This window comes from Oratosquilla oratoria, chromosome 16 (assembly GCF_046742065.1).
Source record: "Oratosquilla oratoria isolate Oo_2021 chromosome 16, ASM4674206v1, whole genome shotgun sequence".
In the NCBI taxonomy this organism is placed as follows: Eukaryota; Metazoa; Arthropoda; class Malacostraca; order Stomatopoda; family Squillidae; genus Oratosquilla; species Oratosquilla oratoria.
In genome coordinates, this window is record NC_134792.1 from 53855516 (window position 1) to 53875834 (window position 20319).

At 41.8% G+C, this 20319-nt stretch overlaps 1 protein-coding gene across 1 annotated transcript; it reads left to right on the plus strand.

The window, feature by feature from the left end:
• The first annotated feature begins 8266 nt into the window (after positions 1-8266).
• LOC143033774 (52 kDa repressor of the inhibitor of the protein kinase-like) lies at positions 8267-9064 on the plus strand. The gene is made up of 3 exons (XM_076199261.1): positions 8267-8516; positions 8620-8787; positions 8891-9064. Exons 1-3 carry the CDS (start codon positions 8485-8487, stop codon positions 8907-8909), a joined length of 219 nt encoding a protein of 72 aa, XP_076055376.1. The 5' UTR covers positions 8267-8484; the 3' UTR covers positions 8910-9064.
• Positions 9065-20319: the final 11255 nt, after the last annotated feature.

Here is a 20319-nt window from a genome sequence, read left to right on the forward strand (position 1 = left end):
TTCCTAATTCCTCCTCTCTTTTCTCTTACTCTCTATTGTATTAAATGTGCACAAACCTACACTCATGGCAAATCATGGCTCATGATAATCAACTGATAGCGGCATTTGGTAATGAAACAAAATGTTTTAGAATGGAATGTTGCCAAAATGAATACTGATATTTGCAACAAGTAATATACTCCATACATAGCATAGTTTTAAACATATGGCATTTTTTACGTAATACTCCCTATATATATAGCCAAATACCATGTGGTTTTTCTCTATTTTTTCCAGATTTTTTTTTCAGATTATCTACAAGTCGCTTCTCCGGCCATGAGCGGATGTTTGGTAGTATTCTTGTTTTTTTGTTTTTCTTATATAAATCTTATATAAATCCTTGGAAGGGAAATTTGTATATAAGGAAAAAATAAGAATACCACCGTAAGAATCTTACGGTGGTATTCAAAAAATCTTTCCTTATATAAATATTTCCTTTCCAAGGATTTATATAATGAAATATATATTTTTTAAGAATACCACCAGTTATTTCTTCACTAGTAAGTAGGAACACATTACCAACATCTGGAAATGTGTTTGCTGATCAATGTGTAGCATAACTGACGAGGGTGGTCAACGAATGGAATAGACTTAGTAACCATGTAGTGAGCACTGAAACTATCGGTTATTTTAAGAAACGGTTATGCAACTTTATGGATGGGGGTGACAGGTGGTGATGGACATGGAACTGCCTAGTGTAGGGTCTATGGTCTCTTTCACTTTCTTCATTCTTATGTAGTATAGACCGTGATATATGCATACATATACCAACTACTTTTTCCCCCTTACAAGGGAAGTAGCCAAAATCAAAGGCATAAATCCACCCCTACCCATTCCATCCCCACATACTCCACTCCCATTTACCACCCCTCCCTCCCTCCCTCTTAACTTGGCTCCTCCTGGATGACGGGTCATCCCTACATCTCGCCCAATGCAGCAAGACACAGCACATCTACAGCAAGGCCGCTTCATTTAATCGGCGACACCTCTCCGTCCCCTCATGCAGATATATACGTAGACCATCATACCTTTCTAATAACTTTATCATTATAATTTTATATAGTTCCCCTCATGCAGATGCATAGACCATGATACTTTTCTAATAACTTTATAATTATAATTTTATATCATAGTTTCCCATTGTTAATTTTCCCTGTCGCAAACGTTTCCTCTATATCATGTATGTGTATATATACATATACATATACATACATATATATATATATACATATATATATATATATATATATATATATGAAGAAGGTGGAAAAAGAAGTCACGGGTCTAGTTCCGAGTTCCTGAGTTTATTCCTGACCGGTTTCGCTCTATGCTTCTTCAGAGGAATGTGACTCTGGAGTGAAGCTGGCGGTATACATAGTCTGAGTAAGACCGCGTTCCCTCCTTGGAGGTGGGTTACGTTTTGGTTGTACAATGGTTTTTAATACAATGAACAATAGTGAAAATACAGTATACAATAAATTGTTGTGATGTTATTATAAAACAGCTCCGGTGTGTGTGGAATGTTGATCGAGGGTGTAACAGTGTAAGTGAAGTGAGTGGTGTAAAACTGTGGGAATCCTAATTTTTTTATAACATTCTGTCACACAACGATATGCGATGAGATGTCATGTCACTTTAGATAAGCACATTTTTATTTATTTATTTATTTTTATTTATATTTGTATTTTTATTTTCATTTTATTTCATTTCATTTTATTTATCTGGATATTTATATTAATATTATTTAATACTATAAGTTATCTTATGACACTTTTTAGGATTCCCACAGTTTTACACCACTCACTTCACTTACACTGTTACACCCTCGATCAACATTCCACACACACCGGAGCTGTTTTATAATAACATCACAACAATTTATTGTATACTGTATTTTCACTATTGTTCATTGTATTAAAAACCATTGTACAACCAAAACGTAACCCACCTCCAAGGAGGGAACGCGGTCTTACTCAGACTATGTATACCGCCAGCTTCACTCCAGAGTCACATTCCTCTGAAGAAGCATAGAGCGAAACCGGTCAGGAATAAACTCAGGAACTCGGAACTAGACCCGTGACTTCTTTTTCCACCTTCTTCAACTTGTCACAATGTACACACATATATATATATAAATATATATATATATATATATATATATATATATATCATATATATATGTATATTATATATATATATGTATATTTGGGATAAAGGCAATTCAGAATGCATGTTCTATTGAAGTCGACAGCAGTTACAGCATTATTCAGTTTGCTTTTTAAATTTTTCTAACGATGTTCCAATCTTCGTAGGCGAGAGTACTTAGTACCCTCGCCTACGAAGATCGGAACACCGTTAGAAAAATTGAAAAAGCAAACTGAATAATACTGTAACTGCTGTCGACTTCAATAGAACACACACACACACACATATATATATGTATATACATATATATATATATATACATATATATATATATATATATGCTGGTATCCACTTAAGAAAAAGAAACACAGAAATCCCAAGCGCTTTCGTGTAATTCACATCCTCAGGGGAGAATACAGACAAAAGTACAATATAAAGACAATATAAACGGAAAAGTGTAAACCTAGGAGAGGTAACAAGGTATCATATGAAAAAATAGGAGAGGTCACAAGGAACCACACATAAAAATTAGGACAGGTCACAAGGCCACACACAGAACCATGTCATTTGTTCACTCTCGGGCCTTGTGACCTTTCCTAATTTTTCCGTGTGGTGCCTTGTGACCTCTTCTATTTTTTGTATGAGCCTTGTTACCTCTCCTAGGTTTACACTATTCCGTTTATATTGTCTCTGTATTGTAATTTCGTCTGTATTCTCCCCTGAGGATGTGAATTACACGAAAGCGCTTGGGATTTCTGTGTTTCTTTTTCTTAGTGGTTACCTGCATATTTCTGATCACGTGTTCAAGTGATTTATTTGCAAATTGCATATATATATATATATATATATATATATATAATCTCTGCAGAGTAATATTCAATTTTGTCCATCTCATCTCCTTCTATTCCGTTGCTCCTTGGGTAATATTCTGTCTTTTTCTTGACATTAAATGTTACCTTGGATTATGTGTTCAGTTTAACGATATGTTGTGAGACGCTCTGTGTTATCTCATTTTATCGAGATTAATTGAAACTGGAAAATGTATGGGGTGGTATATTAGAGGGTAATTTGTACTTTCTAACAACCAAATGCTGTCACTACTGCTGGTAACTGCACGGGAAACTTATAAATACAGTGAAGTCCTAATCTCAGATGAACGCGCAAATTCGATTATTTTTTCACTGTTTTCGCTGGCATCAAACTTTATATACTAAGTATGATCTGAAATGTGATGGATGAGAAAAACAAACTGTCAATATTTAATAACAAGCATGTATTTTCGATTATTATAATTTTATTTATTTATTTATTTATTCTAATTAGCCGTTCGATTATTTGAATAGGTGCATACTTACTCCATATTATCACACATCAAATCGCTTGAAATCTAAATATCATCATATCCTTAAAAAGGAGTCTAGAGTATATATATATATATATATATATATATATATATATATATATATATATATATATATATATATATATATGAAGTTATTTATATCTGACGGGTTATAGACTGGTATCACTGCACAGTCGCAGAATGCAGTGTCTGGACGCTGTTAACGGCAAATCCCCGTCCAGACACTGCATTCTCCGACTGTGCAGTGATACCAGTCTATAACCCGTCAGATATAAATAACTCTATATATATATATATATATATATATATATATATATATATATATATATATATATATATATATATATATATATATATATATATATATATATATATATATATATATATATATATATATATATATATATATATATATATATATATATATATATATATATATATATATATATATAAAGTTATTTATATCTGACGGGTTATAGACTGGTATCACTGCACAGTCGGAGAATGCAGTGTCTGGACGCTGTAACGGCAAATCCCCACCCAGCCTTGGTTTTTCCACACTTGTTTATATGAGAGTGAATTATCACACAACGGCACTAGCCCTCTCTGCTGCGTAGACGCTCAGCAGACGACGTCTGCGTAGTAAAGGACGTTCGAGACGTAGGCGGTGTGAGAGGCATGTGCGCAGGAAGGGATCACGTTCAATCACTGATTAAGTATGACCACATGGGATTCTACTTATGATGATAAGACATCCACTGCACCACACGTGACTAAAAATTGTAACAGAATAGCATAAAGCCACGGATATGATCCTGGGAGGAAATACTATGGGGGGGGGGGGTTGTAATTAATTAAGCATATTTAATATCTAGACATACTCGTATATAAGTTATTTATCACTTCTGGTTGATGAGTGTTTCGTATGCTGAAATTGAAAATGTTTGCAGGATTTCTCTATTACGTTTTTCAGCTCATCCGCATACAGTTCGTGTACGCACAGCATGTTATGCATTAAATTTGTGAAACGCAATAGCTTCTTTGTAGCATAAGCTTCAGTTGTTGGTCTCTGTCACTTGTAGGTTAGAACTAAATGTATAATCAATGTCTTTTCCACTCTGGTGTCAGGTTTTGTATACCAGTGCGTTTACTTCCTTCACTATTACGATAGAAATTATGTAAATGCAAAAATTAAAAAATATGTAAGTCTTCAAAACATCATTAGCTGTTATGACCAGTAATTTGATTTAAAGGACAAATATAGATGTTATAACATCAGAATCTATGCACAATGTTTGATAGCTTCGTTTACTATCAGTTATGAGGCACCTCACACTTAGAAGACACCCCGAGAATATTGACAGCGAGTGACGATGAGTCTAGTGCGTATTAGACTAAATCGACGACAATATGTATTCAAAATTCAAATTTAATTCTTCCATAGGGGAACCCTATTTCCTAAGTCAAACAGTTCTTAACGAACTTGCTCGCAATTTGAAATTGTCTGCGAAATAAACTGAACTTTCGGGTTCTAAGATGAATGGGTGGATTTTTTTTTTATGGAAAAATAATGTTTGTTTTTCGTTCTGATCGCCATAACGTAAGGTATTTTCTCCCGTGAGGATAGTCTGGTGTTTTGCAGTTATGCAAGTTCATGGAAACATTAATCCACAACTATAATACAGGAAAGTTGTGCTAGTTAACTGATTCTTCAAAATAGATTTTGATATTTCTACTCCTCAAAGAAAATATGTTTTCACCTCCGTACTTTGGATCATGCAACTAACACAAAGGTGTCTTATGATAATGCAAAGCTTCTTTTGAAAAAAGTAGGTATAGGGACTAATTAAGTAGAATGCATATGATGACTTAAAGGTCAGATATCAAGACTTCCGTAAGTTTTTGTATTTACAGTTTAATATACATAAAAAAGCATACTGACAGTATTCTATATAATTCCACCATCTACATCTTATCAAATTTGGCAAAAACAGTTGTTTGTCTTCATCTAATTGCGTCGTCTGCTATTCGAAACAACCCGCCCGTGCGCTTCGGGAACGTTCGGGGAATTCCGCGTTCGTGACGTCACAGTTGCCAAACAATATTGTTATTCTGAGAGTGCATCGTATCGCTTTTGCATTGTCAGTCGTGTGTCGTCTCTTGAGTGTCTAATTTTTTTTTTTTTATTGTCACAAAATTGTGATAATAATGGTGTACTGCGTTGCCGCAGGCTGCAACAATGGTAGTGGAAGTGGGAGGAGTTTCTTTCAATTTCCTACGGAGCCAGCCCGACGATCAGAATGGATAGAAAGGTGAACAGAGCAGGCAAAAGACCGGGCAAGCTGTGGGAGCCTTCGAAGTTTTCAGAACTTTGCTCTGACCACTTCGAAGAGGAATGCTTCGAAATGAATCTAGCGTTATCGATTGGATTTATGGAGAAGACCAGGAGACATCTAGAACCTGATGCCGTGCCCTCAATTTTTGCAGCTACTACAAAGCATTCCACGCCGAAACCAAAAAAAGAAAAGTAGGGGGTCAGCGTTTGATAAACGCCGGAGGCTTGAGGTACCGTAGGCAGTTTACTTTTCCTGACTCCATGCATCATGTGCATGCGTTAGGCTTAGGCCTATGCCTATGTCAGAGAGGGCTTGTTATAAATTCCATGGACATGCAGGATGGCCTATATAGGCCTAGTGAATTAAACTGGACCGGAGCAGTGGCGGCGCCAGGGGGGAGGGGGCTTGGGGGGGCTTTAGCCCCCCAAAAAAGTGGCCAGCCCCCCCAACTGAAATGAGCAAATAGAAAATTTAAAACTCATTGAAATAATTTTATTAAGTGGAATTTTTAATTGCCTGGGCTAAAGATTTGTCAGCCATCAGTGCTAGCCCTACCATTAACCCCCTCCCCTTCTGAAATGAGGATAATATATGTGTATTATCATATTACTATTAGCCCCCCAAAAATTTGCTCAGCCCACCCTTAGCTTCCCCAACTAAAAATTCCTGGCGCCGCCGCTGGACCGGAGGTATAAAATATTGCAGATACCTACAAAAGACACACTAAATCAGATGTAGTGTCTGAAAGACAATCGCGAACACGGTTTAATCATTGAAGCACTGACTAGGTTGTGTACAGCAGCAGTATTGCCATCACATAAACATGATAAAGAGTCAACAGACTAGTACATGGTACATGAATTTGTAATCAAACTAACATTGATTTCATAAGTCCACATTGCTTCCTGATATTTCTATCACATGTCATTGCGTTCACATCAAACTTGGGGATATTTGAAACCACAGTATGTATAGTCCTCACTTTCCCACTGTGCACGAATTCGTGAGACTGCACAAGATGGCAAAACTTTTCTGTTTTTTTTTTTTACCAAGGATGTGGTAAATCCATCTGGTGAAGTGCCGGTAAGCAATATATCTGTATAGCCTGAAAGAAACAACTGCATAAATATTGATAGTCATTTTATGATGTTTTTCCTTGTACATATTTTTATTTTTATGCACTTTACTGTGTTTAGTACATATACCATACATACATATACCAAGGCTTTTTCCCCCTTCCAAGGGAGGTAGCCAAAAAGGGAAAGGCATAAAAACACTCCCACCCTTCCTCTCATCTGAGCACCTCCTGGATGACGGGTCATCCCTGCACCCTGCCCACCGCCCTGGGTCAGAAGCAGTGTCGCAAGACACAGTACATCCACAGCAAGGCCGCTTCATTTAATCGGCGACCCCCCCTCTCCGTCCCCCTTTGCATATAAGGCGAGGACGGGGAGAAATCCCTTCGGGCTGCGTCAAAATTTACTCACACATACTACCCCACCCCCCCGCCCATTCCTCCTCATGCAGTCACAACATCATCCATATACAACCATTCTCCACTCTCCAAATAGAAAATACACAGTTGACAGTACTTATTAAAAGATTATTTGGCTTCATTTTATTTACATGTATTCATTCATTCATTCCAGTAGTTTAAATGAATAATCTCGATCTTGCGGGAAGAAATGGCCACAAGGCAATTCATATCATTTAATTTTCCCCCCATGCTTGGAATTTTAGAGAGAGACTGACAAATGATCGTCGACATAAAAACAAAGGACCCCATCCCATGCTTGCAATGATAGCCTAAATAAGGTAGGAATAATGCACTGAATTTCATACCAGTTGGTATTCCCAATCCTATGAGAGTGGTCAGATCTTTTGCGTTTGGGTCTAGGAGGGGTGGTAGGCCCATCTTGATTCTCGGCACCGTCTAAATCAACGTCGCCGTCGAATTCCGTCTCCTCCCCCGTGGTCTCGGGTTCTGAGTCTGACAAATCGCTTTCCCCTTCTTCTTCGCTATTTTGTTCACCACTTTCTTCCTCTTCACTTGCACTGTATTCCGACGAAGAAACGGGCTGTTCTATTATCAGTTCGAACTGGTAAGGCTTTACAATGCGATGTTAGGCGATATCAAACTCCTCTTCCTCTTCTTCTTCCACCATACATACTATCCTTCCGAATTGGAATGCACAGTGGGCCATTTTTGCGAACAAATTTGGATTAAAAACGAACATGAAGATGAATAACTCGATTGGAATGACAGAGCTGAACTACAGCGTGTGTTTCTTTGTCCGATTGTTTGGCAACTGTGACGTCACCGCCGGTTAACCTAGCGGCGATTACTGGTACTAATTACTAATCGACTAGAACATCTAGACCAAAGACTATATACGAAAGACTGGAAGGCACGAAAAAGGTGTAAATAGCCTAACTGATTACTCATGAGTTTAGTTACTTCAACCAACGCTAGAGATCGCTGTGCTTTATTCGGAAAGAATTAGCGGGCTTTTTGGATCGTCTGCATGTTTACATTTCAGCCATATGTGACTTGGAACACATGGTTGGTTCAAACGGTCCAAAAGTTCTCATCCTGAATTCATGTACCATCGGTTTCCTAAAGAACCACAAAGGTAAGTGTATATTGTACTGCCAACATTAAGTATTATAGACATATAAGTGTCATTTTATTCATTAAGTAAAATTGTAAATCAACATTCTCTTCTTTTTTGATAGATGTTCAAAGTGGATACAAGTAACCGGTATATCGACATTAAGGAAGAAAACACCTACACAATTAAATAAAAGTCAAAGGATATGTAGCCATAATTTTTCTCAACGGCAATATGCATCATCAACCCGTTTGTGCCCCAATGCATACCCAGATCAAAATTTGCCTGCTGAGTGAGTCAATGCAGTTTTATATATACATTATCATAAGATTACAATAATTAACATTGTTTGGTAAGAAGTAATGATTTTCATTATGCGTTATATTATCTATCAGATCCAGCACACCCAGATGAGCCAGAAATAACCAGTATGGATGCAGGTAAGTGCTTGATCAATGTGTAAATAGTATAGTACAGTTATAAGGTTAATTGAAATGACTTTATTTTATTAGCACATTGCATTTGAAACAAAACATTGGTTGTCTCTATATATTATATATTTCTGTATTACTTTAAAGTTGAACATTATTTATAATATTCTTTCATTGCCATTAGTAGTGGTGGGCAGCTACCGGTAAAGTTACCGGTTTTATCGGTAACAGCCTTGACGGTAGCTTACCGGCAATAATTCTGCTACCGTTAAGGTTCCGTTAACCGATAAGCTATACCAAACACTCGTGGAGCGGTAAGCACGTCTCGGCTTGGTGGTACTGAGTGACGGTAGTGGTGGGCAGCTACCGGTAGTTACGGGTTTTATCGGTAACAACCTTGACGGTAACTTACCAGCAAAAAATCTGCTACCGTTTAGGTTCCGTTAACCGATAAGCTATCCCATCAAGATCTAAGAATATAACCTTGTATCCCATAATACTCAGAGAGCGGTAAGCACGTTTCGGCTTGGTGGTACTGAGTGACAGTACTGACGGCCCTACGTAGGATGAAAATTAACAGGAACGTATTCAACGTGCTAGATCGTCCTGCTCCCTTCTCGGCCCACAGATGCACAGTACGAAATGTACGTATTCGAATATGAAAATTAACAGTCGTGCTAGATCGTTTTGTTCGCATCTCGGCCCGCAGAGGTTCAGTGCAAAATGTACGTATTCGATTAGTCAGCCTATGTTCCGGTGGGCATGTATCCAAATGGATGCACAGAATAAAAAATTAAAATAAAACATATGCGTGTGTTTTTTGTCCATTTAAAGGTACTATAATATAAATATAGGGATCGTAGAGTCCTGCTAATACAAAATTAACGTAATTCCAATATAAAAAATGGCAACTATGAACAATTGAAAAAAAACTTTGACAGAAATTCAAAGGGTTGAGATTGTGTTCCTGAGCCTAATATAAGAGGAACTTGGTAAAAAAAACATTATGAAAATGACCTACGTATGTCAATTCATCTCGCACAAAACCTTTAAAACCTCAATTGTACAAAAAAAACTTTGTCCTGACTAAATGAAAAATGGGTGATTTTGGAAATGAATTTTTATGTGTAATGTGTAAAAATGATGCATGTAATTATTTTTCTTTTATGAAATTGTGTTTCTATGTGAAAAATATATTCTTTGTATGAAATTGCACTTACATAGAGACGGAAGTGGAGTGTGAGAGGGGGAGGGGGGGATTGGTGCGTAGGCCTATGCACTGAGGGAGAGGAGGTAATGCTGTGACCTTACACGCACCCCCTCCCCACGAGAGTTGGAGTAACGACTCGGAGCGCAGGATTTTTATAGTGACGACGTTACAAAACTTGTGACTACACACCATAGTAGGATGAAATTTGTTTAGATTTAAGTCATAAAGGCGACTCGAACTTGGGACGTCACTACTACCTCACGAGTCTTTTACCGGTAAATTACCGGTAATTCCGGTAACGGCATTGTTGTTTACCGGTAATTCCGGTATTGAAATTAGCGGTATTTGCCCAGCACTAGCCATTAGCTAATTTTTGTATTTGCACAAAACATATTTCAACTTGAAATTACAAACTAAATTCTGAGCATAGATACCTTACATACATTATCTGTTTATAACTACAAAACATCACATATATTATTTTACAGATATTGACCTGCACTTGGATACTGCAAGTACTTTGCAAGTACTTTGCATCACCAGCAAATTGAAATGGAAATCTTGCCAAGTTCATTGGATGAGAACTTTGGTTAGTACTGACCATTTATTAGCATTGCATAATTCTATAAGACCTGTAAATCATAAAAAGTAAGCAACATATGTCAAATTGCAACAACAGATATTAGTACCACAATTGAGTCCACAGTTATATAGATGTTTTATAGACCTGCTTCACACTCTTGGCATAAATGTGATAATGTGATAAGAATAGAAATTGTTCTGGTAGATGTTCTTTGGAATTAATAAAATTATGAAATAAAACCTAAGCTTTCATTTGCCCATATTACCACATATAATACCCATGAAGACTAATGATAAAGAAATTCATATGTATATAAATCAAATAAGAGAATTATATATATATATATATATATATATATATATATATATATATATATTATGTGTGTGTGTGCGTATGTATATGTGTGTGTGTGTATATTATAATTTTTCTTTATATTTTATGAAAAATTCAGAGGTATGAAAGATATTATATATACGAGATATTGTCAAATGTCAAGTATGTGAAAGCAAATACTATTTACACAGTAATGGTTACAAATGAAGTAAAAAAAAAAGTATTGAACTAAAATAATAATCATATACAAGGCCGAAAATATCAATCAATATATAATTCTAAAAATATATAAAATACAATAAAATGGCAACAATAGCTATCGCTTCGATTTTTAAATTTTCAACCGCTCAATAGATGGCGTTAAAACCCCAATAATCTAGCGGTATTTGGCATTAATTCTGGCTACATATTTTTGCTAAACACCTTACGAACCCTTCCTGTCTTTCTTTTATAGTCTTTGATCTAGACTTCGGAAAAGTGGTATGTGAGGCGCAATTAAAAGTGAATTTTCTGAATAAATTCTTCTGTAACAGGTAAAAACTTTATTTCTATGCTTTTGTAGTGACGCAGCCACAGGCGGTCACACACTTCCCATAGTTGGCAAGAGGTGAATATGAGCTAGCCAATCAGGAGCCAGCAAATGATGGAATGACCACACGTTCTGGGCGAGTGATACGAAGGCCACACCGATTCAACCACGTCGCGCGCGTCGCTCCCTATCTCCCTCGACGCCCGCTCTCGAAGAGAGGGGGAGTGGTGTAGTGACGCAGCCACAGGCGGTCACACACTTCCCATAGTTGGCAAGAGGTGAATATGAGCTAGCCAATCAGGAGCCAGCAAATGGTTCTCGAGCGGCTAGCGACCTCTCTTGCCAACTACGCTGAGCCGCGAGCGACCCTTAAATAGGGCAGCGGCGGCTAGTCAGGACAGAATGGTAATAGCCACGGCAGCAGCAACAACATCTCGTCCAGTCTTGTAGCAGTTCCATCGAGCCTCGCCGTCATCAGCCGCCACCGCCTCTGACGTTCGGCTCACCGTCCAGCTACGACTGATCAGATCCACTAACCAGTGGCTATTACTTGTGGTTTTACCAAAGAGATTAGAATAAGAGACCAAAGTGAATTTCATTTTCCCTGGCTTGTTCGAACCAAACCACTACAAATTGGTGACCCCGGTGAAAGACAACCAGGATTATGGAAAATTCACAAGTGAAACTTCCCAGTTTCTCCCGTGACTTGGAGAGCTGGCTACTTCACACAGAAGCCTATTTAGCCACTCAAGGTGACGTTCCAGACCACCAAGCCTTCGGCGCGTACATCGCCGCTCTACCAACGGACGTCATCGCCCTTGTCCGTAACGCCGTCTCTTCTCCTCCGGAAGAAGGCAAGTGTGCCGCCCTCAAGACTGCCTTACGGAAGCTATGCGCCAGGCCTGACGACCAGCTCTACCGAGATATCCAGCAGAGCGAACTCGGCGACACCACCCCCTCACAGCTATACACCCGTATGGCCAACCTCAACACCCGTGCAAAGGTGGCATTGCCCAAGGAACTCCTCCGCTCCATTCACCTCTCCAAGATGCCGGACGCCCTCCACTTACACCTGGAAGCTTTAGCCGGCGATAAGGACGACGAACAATACTGCGAAATAGCAGATAGGTTGTTCCAGCGACATACCTCGGTACACAAACCAGTGCATAGTGTTCGCGCAAAGTGTAGTGACAACCCAGGTGTTACCGACCATAGTGCTGTGAGTGAAAACAATCCCATGTCATATAGTGCCAGTGACCAAAGTATGCAGCAACTACGGCAGGAAGTCGCCGACATGAAGACCTTGCTCAACCAGTTGCTTGCCGAGAAGGGAACCCCCCCTCAACCACCACCTAGCCCCGCTCCACGACAGGATACTGCCTCCTGTTGGTACCATACCCGCTTCGGAGCCAAGGCGCTCAGATGCACACAACCATGCAGCTGGTCGCAGGGAAACGCCAAACGCGGGGGTCGGTAAGCACTCCTACCCCCGCTAACCATACTCACACCCTCCTCTCAGTGCGTGATCGCCACTCTGGCCTCTCTTTCCTGGTAGACACGGGCTCAGCCGTCAGCATCATACCCCCGACGGAAGAACCCAACCACGGTACACGGTGGCCATCCTACGACCTGCTTGCAGCCAACGGTACGCCCATTGCAACGTACGGCAGCCACCACAGCGTCCTGGACCTCCACGATGTCAAGTTCCCTTGGACATTCGTCATAGCAGCGGTCCAGCACCCCATTCTTGGCTACGACTTCCTCCAGCATTACAATATGGTAGTAAACGCCAAGGATAACTGCTTGTACCACGGCACGACAAGCATACCGGGAACCACCACTAACGCCAAATCCCACCAGATATCGTCCCTCCAGTCCGCTGGCGATTATGTACGCATCCTGCAGGAGTTTCCCCAGCTAACATCGCCAGACAAGACCAACACCACCACCACCCCTCACAACATCATGCACCACATCCAGACATCTGGACCGCCAGTACACAGCAAGCCTCGACGACTTTCCCCAGAGAAGTTGGCCGCTGCCAAACAGGAGTTCCAAGAACTCCTAGACCAGGACATCATCCAACCATCGGAGAGTGCTTGGGCATCACCACTCCACATGGTTCCCAAGCCACCCCCACCGCCCAACCAATGGCGGGCTTGCGGTGACTACCGTCAACTTAACCGCATCACGAAGCCCGACCGCTACCCCATCCCTCACGCTCAAGACTTCCACTTCAAGCTTCACGGGAAGCAGGTCTTCTCCAAAATTGACCTGGTCAGGGCGTTTCATCAAATCCCTGTAGCGCCGGAAGACGTCCAGAAGACAGCCATAGCCACTCCGTTCGGCCTCTTCGAGTGGAAGATGATGGCCTTTGGCCTCCGGAATGCCGCCCAGACGTTCCAGAGGTTCATAGACCATGCCCTCAGAGACTTTGACTTCATCACCGTTTACATCGACGACATCCTCGTAGCCTCCGATACCCACGACCAACACCGCCAACACCTCCGCCTCCTCTTCCGCCGCCTCCAAGATTATGACCTCCGGGTACATCCGTCCAAGTGTCTCCTCGGAGTTTCATCTCTCGACTTCCTCGGACACCGCATCTCAACAGCAGGTCTGTATCCTCTCCCTCAGAAAGTAGACACAATCCAAGATTTCCCACAGCCAACAACCATCAAGATGCTCCGACGATTCCTAGGAATCGTCAATTATTACCACAGATTCATCCCCAACGCAGCTGCAAAACTCGCTCCCTTGAACGACCTCACCAAGAACCATTCCAAGCGGTCGGTCAAACCTGTGAGATGGTCTTCCGAAGCGACCCAGGCATTCGAACAAGCCAAGGCGGCAATCGCTGAAGCCGCCCGCTTGTCCTACCCAGTAGCTCACGCACCCACATTCCTTACCACTGATGCCTCCTCCACAGCAATTGGCGCCGTCCTCCAACAGAAGATCAACGGCCAGCTCCAGCCTATCGCCTTTTTCTCCAAACGTCTGGAACCTCCTCAAATTCGCTACAGCGCCTTTGACAGGGAACTGCTAGCCATAGTCTCGGCTGTCAAGCACTTCCTTTACTTCCTGGAAGGCCGGCCTTTCGTTATCCTTACAGACCACAAGCCACTCGCCCATGCCCTAGACAGAGTCTCCGACCATCACTCCCCAAGAGTCTCCCGGCAGCTGTCCTTCCTCTCCCAATTTGATACTCGCATTGAATACATCAAGGGAGAGGATAACCAGGTAGCCGATGCCTTGTCTAGAATCACCTCCAGCATCCTCCCTAACCACAACATAGACTACGCACGCATCGCCGCATCTCAGAACAACGACGGTGAACTCCGCCTCCTACGTATGCACGACACCTCGTCCCTACAGCTAAGACAGCTTCCCAACAACCCCGTACCATTGTGGTGTGACATCTCCACAGGCAAACCCCGTCCGTACATCCCCGCCTGTCACCGTAAGGACGTCTTCTCCTCCTTCCATGACCACAGTCATCCGGGCATCCGCGCGACACAACGCCTCATCACGGATCGAGTCGTCTGGCCAGGCATCAACAAGGATGTCAGACAATGGACCCGGACCTGCCTCCCCTGCCAGACGGCCAAGGTTACGCGCCACGTCCACGCACCACTCCAGCGTTTTCCTGCACCAACGGCACGTTTCCAGTCAGTTCATGTGGACATTGTGGGCCCCCTTCCACCTTCTCGCGGCATGCGTTACCTCCTTACGTGTATCGACAGGTACACCAGGTGGCCAGAAGCGATCCCCCTTCCGGATATATCCGCCGAGACGACCGCCCGTGCTTTCCTCTCTGGATGGGTATCCAGATTCGGCGCACCTCACATCATTGTCACCGATAGGGGCTCCCAGTTCCAATCTGACCTATGGTCCAGCCTCCTCAAGTTCCTTGGCACCAAACGTAACCGGACCACCGCTTACCACCCCCAAGCCAATGGACTCGTGGAACGGTTCCACCGCCAACTGAAGGAGTCGCTGAAGGCACAACCCTCATGCGACTGGGTCGACGCCCTTCCCCTGGTGCTTCTCACGATCCGCGTCACACCTAAGGTCGACAATGACATTTCCCCATCGCAGCTACTTTACGCTGAGAACCTTCGCCTCCCTGGGGAAATTGCCACGCCTGCCGTCGGCGATCCGGATCGTCACGCCCTCCTCCAACTCATCAAGGACACATTCGCCAACACCCGTCCAACACCCCCTCGTCCACCACAACCACAGCCGGAGCACCTTCCCCCGGCCCTGTCTACAAGTGACTACGTCTTCGTCAGGAAAGACTCCACACGAGCTCCTCTTCAGCGCCCATACGACGGCCCCTTCCGAGTCCTCAGCAGATCACCAAAGTACTTCGTGATCAACCGAGGTGCCAAACCGGATAGCGTCTCCATCGACAGGCTCAAGCCGGCCCATCTCCCCATCAATCCCCCTACCAAACCTCCAGGGCCACTACAATACCTCTTACAGCATGGTCCTAACCCCATCCTCACCACCGAACCAAGTCATTCCTCACCCCCCGAAACACTCTCCCTTCCAAACCAACACTCCCCTCCAGGGCCACTACAATACATCTTACAACATGGTCCTAACCCCATCCTCACCACCGAACCAAGTCATTCCTCACCCCCCGAAACACTCCCTTCCAAACCAACACTCCCCTCCTGCCCCTGACTCTTCACCATACACAGATCACACGCACACGACAGCGAACCCTTCTCCTTCTCCCACCCCGCAACCACATCCTTCTACAACTGTTCCCGGCACCCCGCAAGATCCTCCCCACCCTACGCCCCCACTCTACCATGCAATGCAACAATTCTCACCCAACCTTATGTCTCCACAGCTCCATACTCAACCGACCCCACCTCGCCAGGCATCTGACTTCGACCACACCACCCTGCATTCGAGCCCCCCTCCATCAAGGCCCTCCTCGCCAGACATGCCCCCTGATGGAATGACCACACGTTCTGGGCGAGTGATACGAAGGCCACACCGATTCCACCACGTCGCGCGCGTCGCTCCCAATCTCCCTCGACGCCCGCTCTCGAAGAGAGGGGGAGTGGTGTAGTGACGCAGCCACAGGCGGTCACACACTTCCCATAGTTGGCAAGAGGTGAATATGAGCTAGCCAATCAGGAGCCAGCAAATGGTTCTCGAGCGGCTAGCGACCTCTCTTGCCAACTACGCTGAGCCGCGAGCGACCCTTAAATAGGGCAGCGGCGGCTAGTCAGGACAGAATGGTAATAGCCACGGCAGCAGCAACAACATCTCGTCCAGTCTTGTAGCAGTTCCATCGAGCCTCGCCGTCATCAGCCGCCACCGCCTCTGACGTTCGGCTCACCGTCCAGCTACGACTGATCAGATCCACTAACCAGTGGCTATTACTTGTGGTTTTACCAAAGAGATTAGAATAAGAGACCAAAGTGAATTTCATTTTCCCTGGCTTGTTCGAACCAAACCACTACACTTTTAAAAAGTACTTTTTCGAGCAATACGATGATTTCACTGTATAACAATGAAAAAAAAAAAACCGGAAATGAGACTATCCTTTTCTAGAGTTATTTTTTGCGTAGATCACGAATATAACATCCATTTCTTTCTGTGACCCTCCAGTTCTTCGTAAATAGCAGTGCCCGCAATGTCTATCTGAACGGTATTTTTTGTTGCTTTTACCATTTATATAATTTTTCACATATGTGTTTTTTTTTTTCTCAACAGGATACAGAGTTAAGATGCCTAGAGAATGCAAGAATTCGCCAGACAAGTTTTGTTATATATGTGGATCAGTTACATTAAGGCAATACAAGAGACAGTTGACTCAACGTGTAAAGAAACTTTATGAGCTGTACTTTGGATGTAAAGTGGGTGACCAGGACAAAAGCTGGGCACCTCACATATGTTGTGTCAGGTGTACAAGTTCCCTTTCTGCCTGGGTGAAAGGCAAAGGGACTGGCCTCATGTTTGGCGTACCAATGGTCTGGAGGGAGCCAAAGGACCACTCAACAGATTGCTATTTCTGCTTAACGGATATTAAAGGTGGGTGTTCAGTGTTTATTTTTTACTGTTTTTATATATTTTTTCAAGAGATGTATCAATAAAAAAGATCGAAATACATAATAAGTTGCACTTCCACTATTTTTGCACGTGATCACAACCAATAGTATCCATTTTTAGTCTGATTTTATTTTATTTTCCTGCAGGTCGCAACAGAAAAGGCAAGAAATCTATCGTGTATCCAGATCTTCAGTCTGCTATTCGCCCAGTTCTACATTCAAGTGATATTCCTGTACCACAGCCGCCCTCTGAACTACCAAGCGATGACACGAGCAACTCAGACGATTCAGAATCTCAAGATGCAACGTATACGACACAACTTGAATCTGATAAGAAACCACACCTCATCACCCAACCAGAACTCAATGATCTAGCTCGTGATCTAACACTTACTAAGCAACAGAGTGAACTCCTGGCCTCACGTTTGCAACAATGGCACCTGTTGGATGAAGAAGCTCGAATTACAGTATTTAGGAAGCGTTCTGCAAATCTACAGGATTTCTTCACTTTGGAAAACAACTTGACTTATTGTAATTATATCAGAGGCCTATTCAGTGCCCTTGAGCTGTCCTATGAACCCAATGAGTGGAGGCTATTCATAGATGGATCCCTTTACAGCATAAAAGCAGTTCTGTTGCACATTGGGAACACCATGCCTTCAGTTCCAGTTGCTTACTCAGTCATTTTAAGAGAGACATATGAGAACCTTGCTTTTATTCTAGACCGCATAAGTTACAAAGAGCATGAGTGGTTAATTTGTGCAGACTTGAAAGTAGTAGCCATACTTAATGGGCTACAAACTGAATACACCAAATTTATGTGCTTTCTTTGCAAGTGGGACAGTAGGGCCAGATCAGAACATTATATACGCTCAGAATGGCCATCTCGGGAATCTATGACGCTTGGATGCCATAATGTAATTCATGAGCCACTAGTTAAGAAGGAGAAAATCATTTTGCCACCACTGCATATAAAACTAGGCCTAATGAAGCAATTTACCAAAGCACTGCAACATAACAAGCCATGTTTCCAGTATCTCAAAGGGATCTTCCCTAAAATTAGTGATGCCAAGATTAAAGAGGGTATATTTGTAGGCTCTCAGATTCGCAAGCTTATAAATGATGAGGATTTTGAGGCGACAATGGATGAACCTGAGCTAGCGGCCTGGCATGCATTCAAAGATGTATGCAAAGGGCTTCTGGGAAAGCACCAAGAGTCCCAGCGAGAGCGTAAAGTGGAGAGGCTAATCAAATGCTACCAAGATCTCGGATGCAATATGTCACTGAAGATACACTTTCTTCATTCTCATCTGTCCTTCTTCCCAGAGAATGCAGCAGATGTGAGTGATGAACATGGAGAGAGGTTCCATCAAGATATAGCGTCAATGGAAAACAGGTACAAGGGAAAATGGAGCCCTGCTATGCTGGCTGACTTCTGTTGGAACCTGAAGCGTGACACGCCTGAGACGTCTTATAAAAGAAGAAGTAAATAATAGATTGTAGGTTAATACATCATATAAAGCTAACAAACATGCCGATTCATTATATATTAATTAAATAAATACAATGAAGACATTTAATCTGACTTTGGGAGCAAAATACATTTATGGAACCTTGGAAATCTCTATTAATTGCATAATTATTAAAACAGCGATTTACAAAAAATTGTGACGTGGCATGAAATTTTTGTTATCAAATTTGAATTCAGCACACTGAACTTCATAATAAAACGCACATGAGAACTATGTTTTTTTCTTAATCCTAAAATTTGTTGTACAGTGAAATTTTTAGCGAATGGTATATCTGTTGATATCTGACCTTTAAAGATTATGTCAATTGCACTCGGAATGCAACTTGGTTATACAAACTTCTGTTGTTTTCCTGTAAGTAGAACGGCCGAAAAATAGGTAAATAAAATAATAATTAAATGAACAAATAAATAGAAAAATGGGTAAATAAATTAATCAATGAATAGAAAATTGATATATGATTAAATTAATAAATGAATGAACCAATAAATAAATGAATAAATGAACGGATGAATATATACATAAGTGAATATGTAAATATGTAGATAAGAGAACAATAGATTAATAAATTTATGTATAGTTAAGAATGCGACTATATGGCCATTTACACGGTCAAACGGTTCGACAAACCGGTTTGTCAAGAGGTTTAAAGAGGTGTCATACGGTCAAACCAAACGATCCAACATCAGTGTGACTCATGTAGTTGTTAGGTAAAGATGGCTCTCGACCAAGACATATTAATTGCTATTGGTTTAGCGGCGGCATCAAGGAAAAAAGAAAAGAAGATCAAAGTGGAGAAAGGATTGGCTGTTGAAAAGACACAAAAATTCACATACCAACTTGCATGTCGATTCATAATTAGAGCCAGATAACCACTCATTTAAAATTAATATTAGCTATTCTGTTAGCATATTCCTTCGATTTCACCTTCCATAAGGCTTGATGTTCTCTATATTTCTCCATATCCATGTTTTTGATAGATGTAAACGTTGTTTCCACTTTAGATGTGAATAGGAACTGAGGTTTGATGTTTGACCGTCGTTCTCACGATCAAACTGTTGATGACGTCATGTCGCTTGAAGGCCGCCCACAAAAGTCGGGCTCAGCCAGTTTCTTGGAACCGTTTGACAAACGTGTT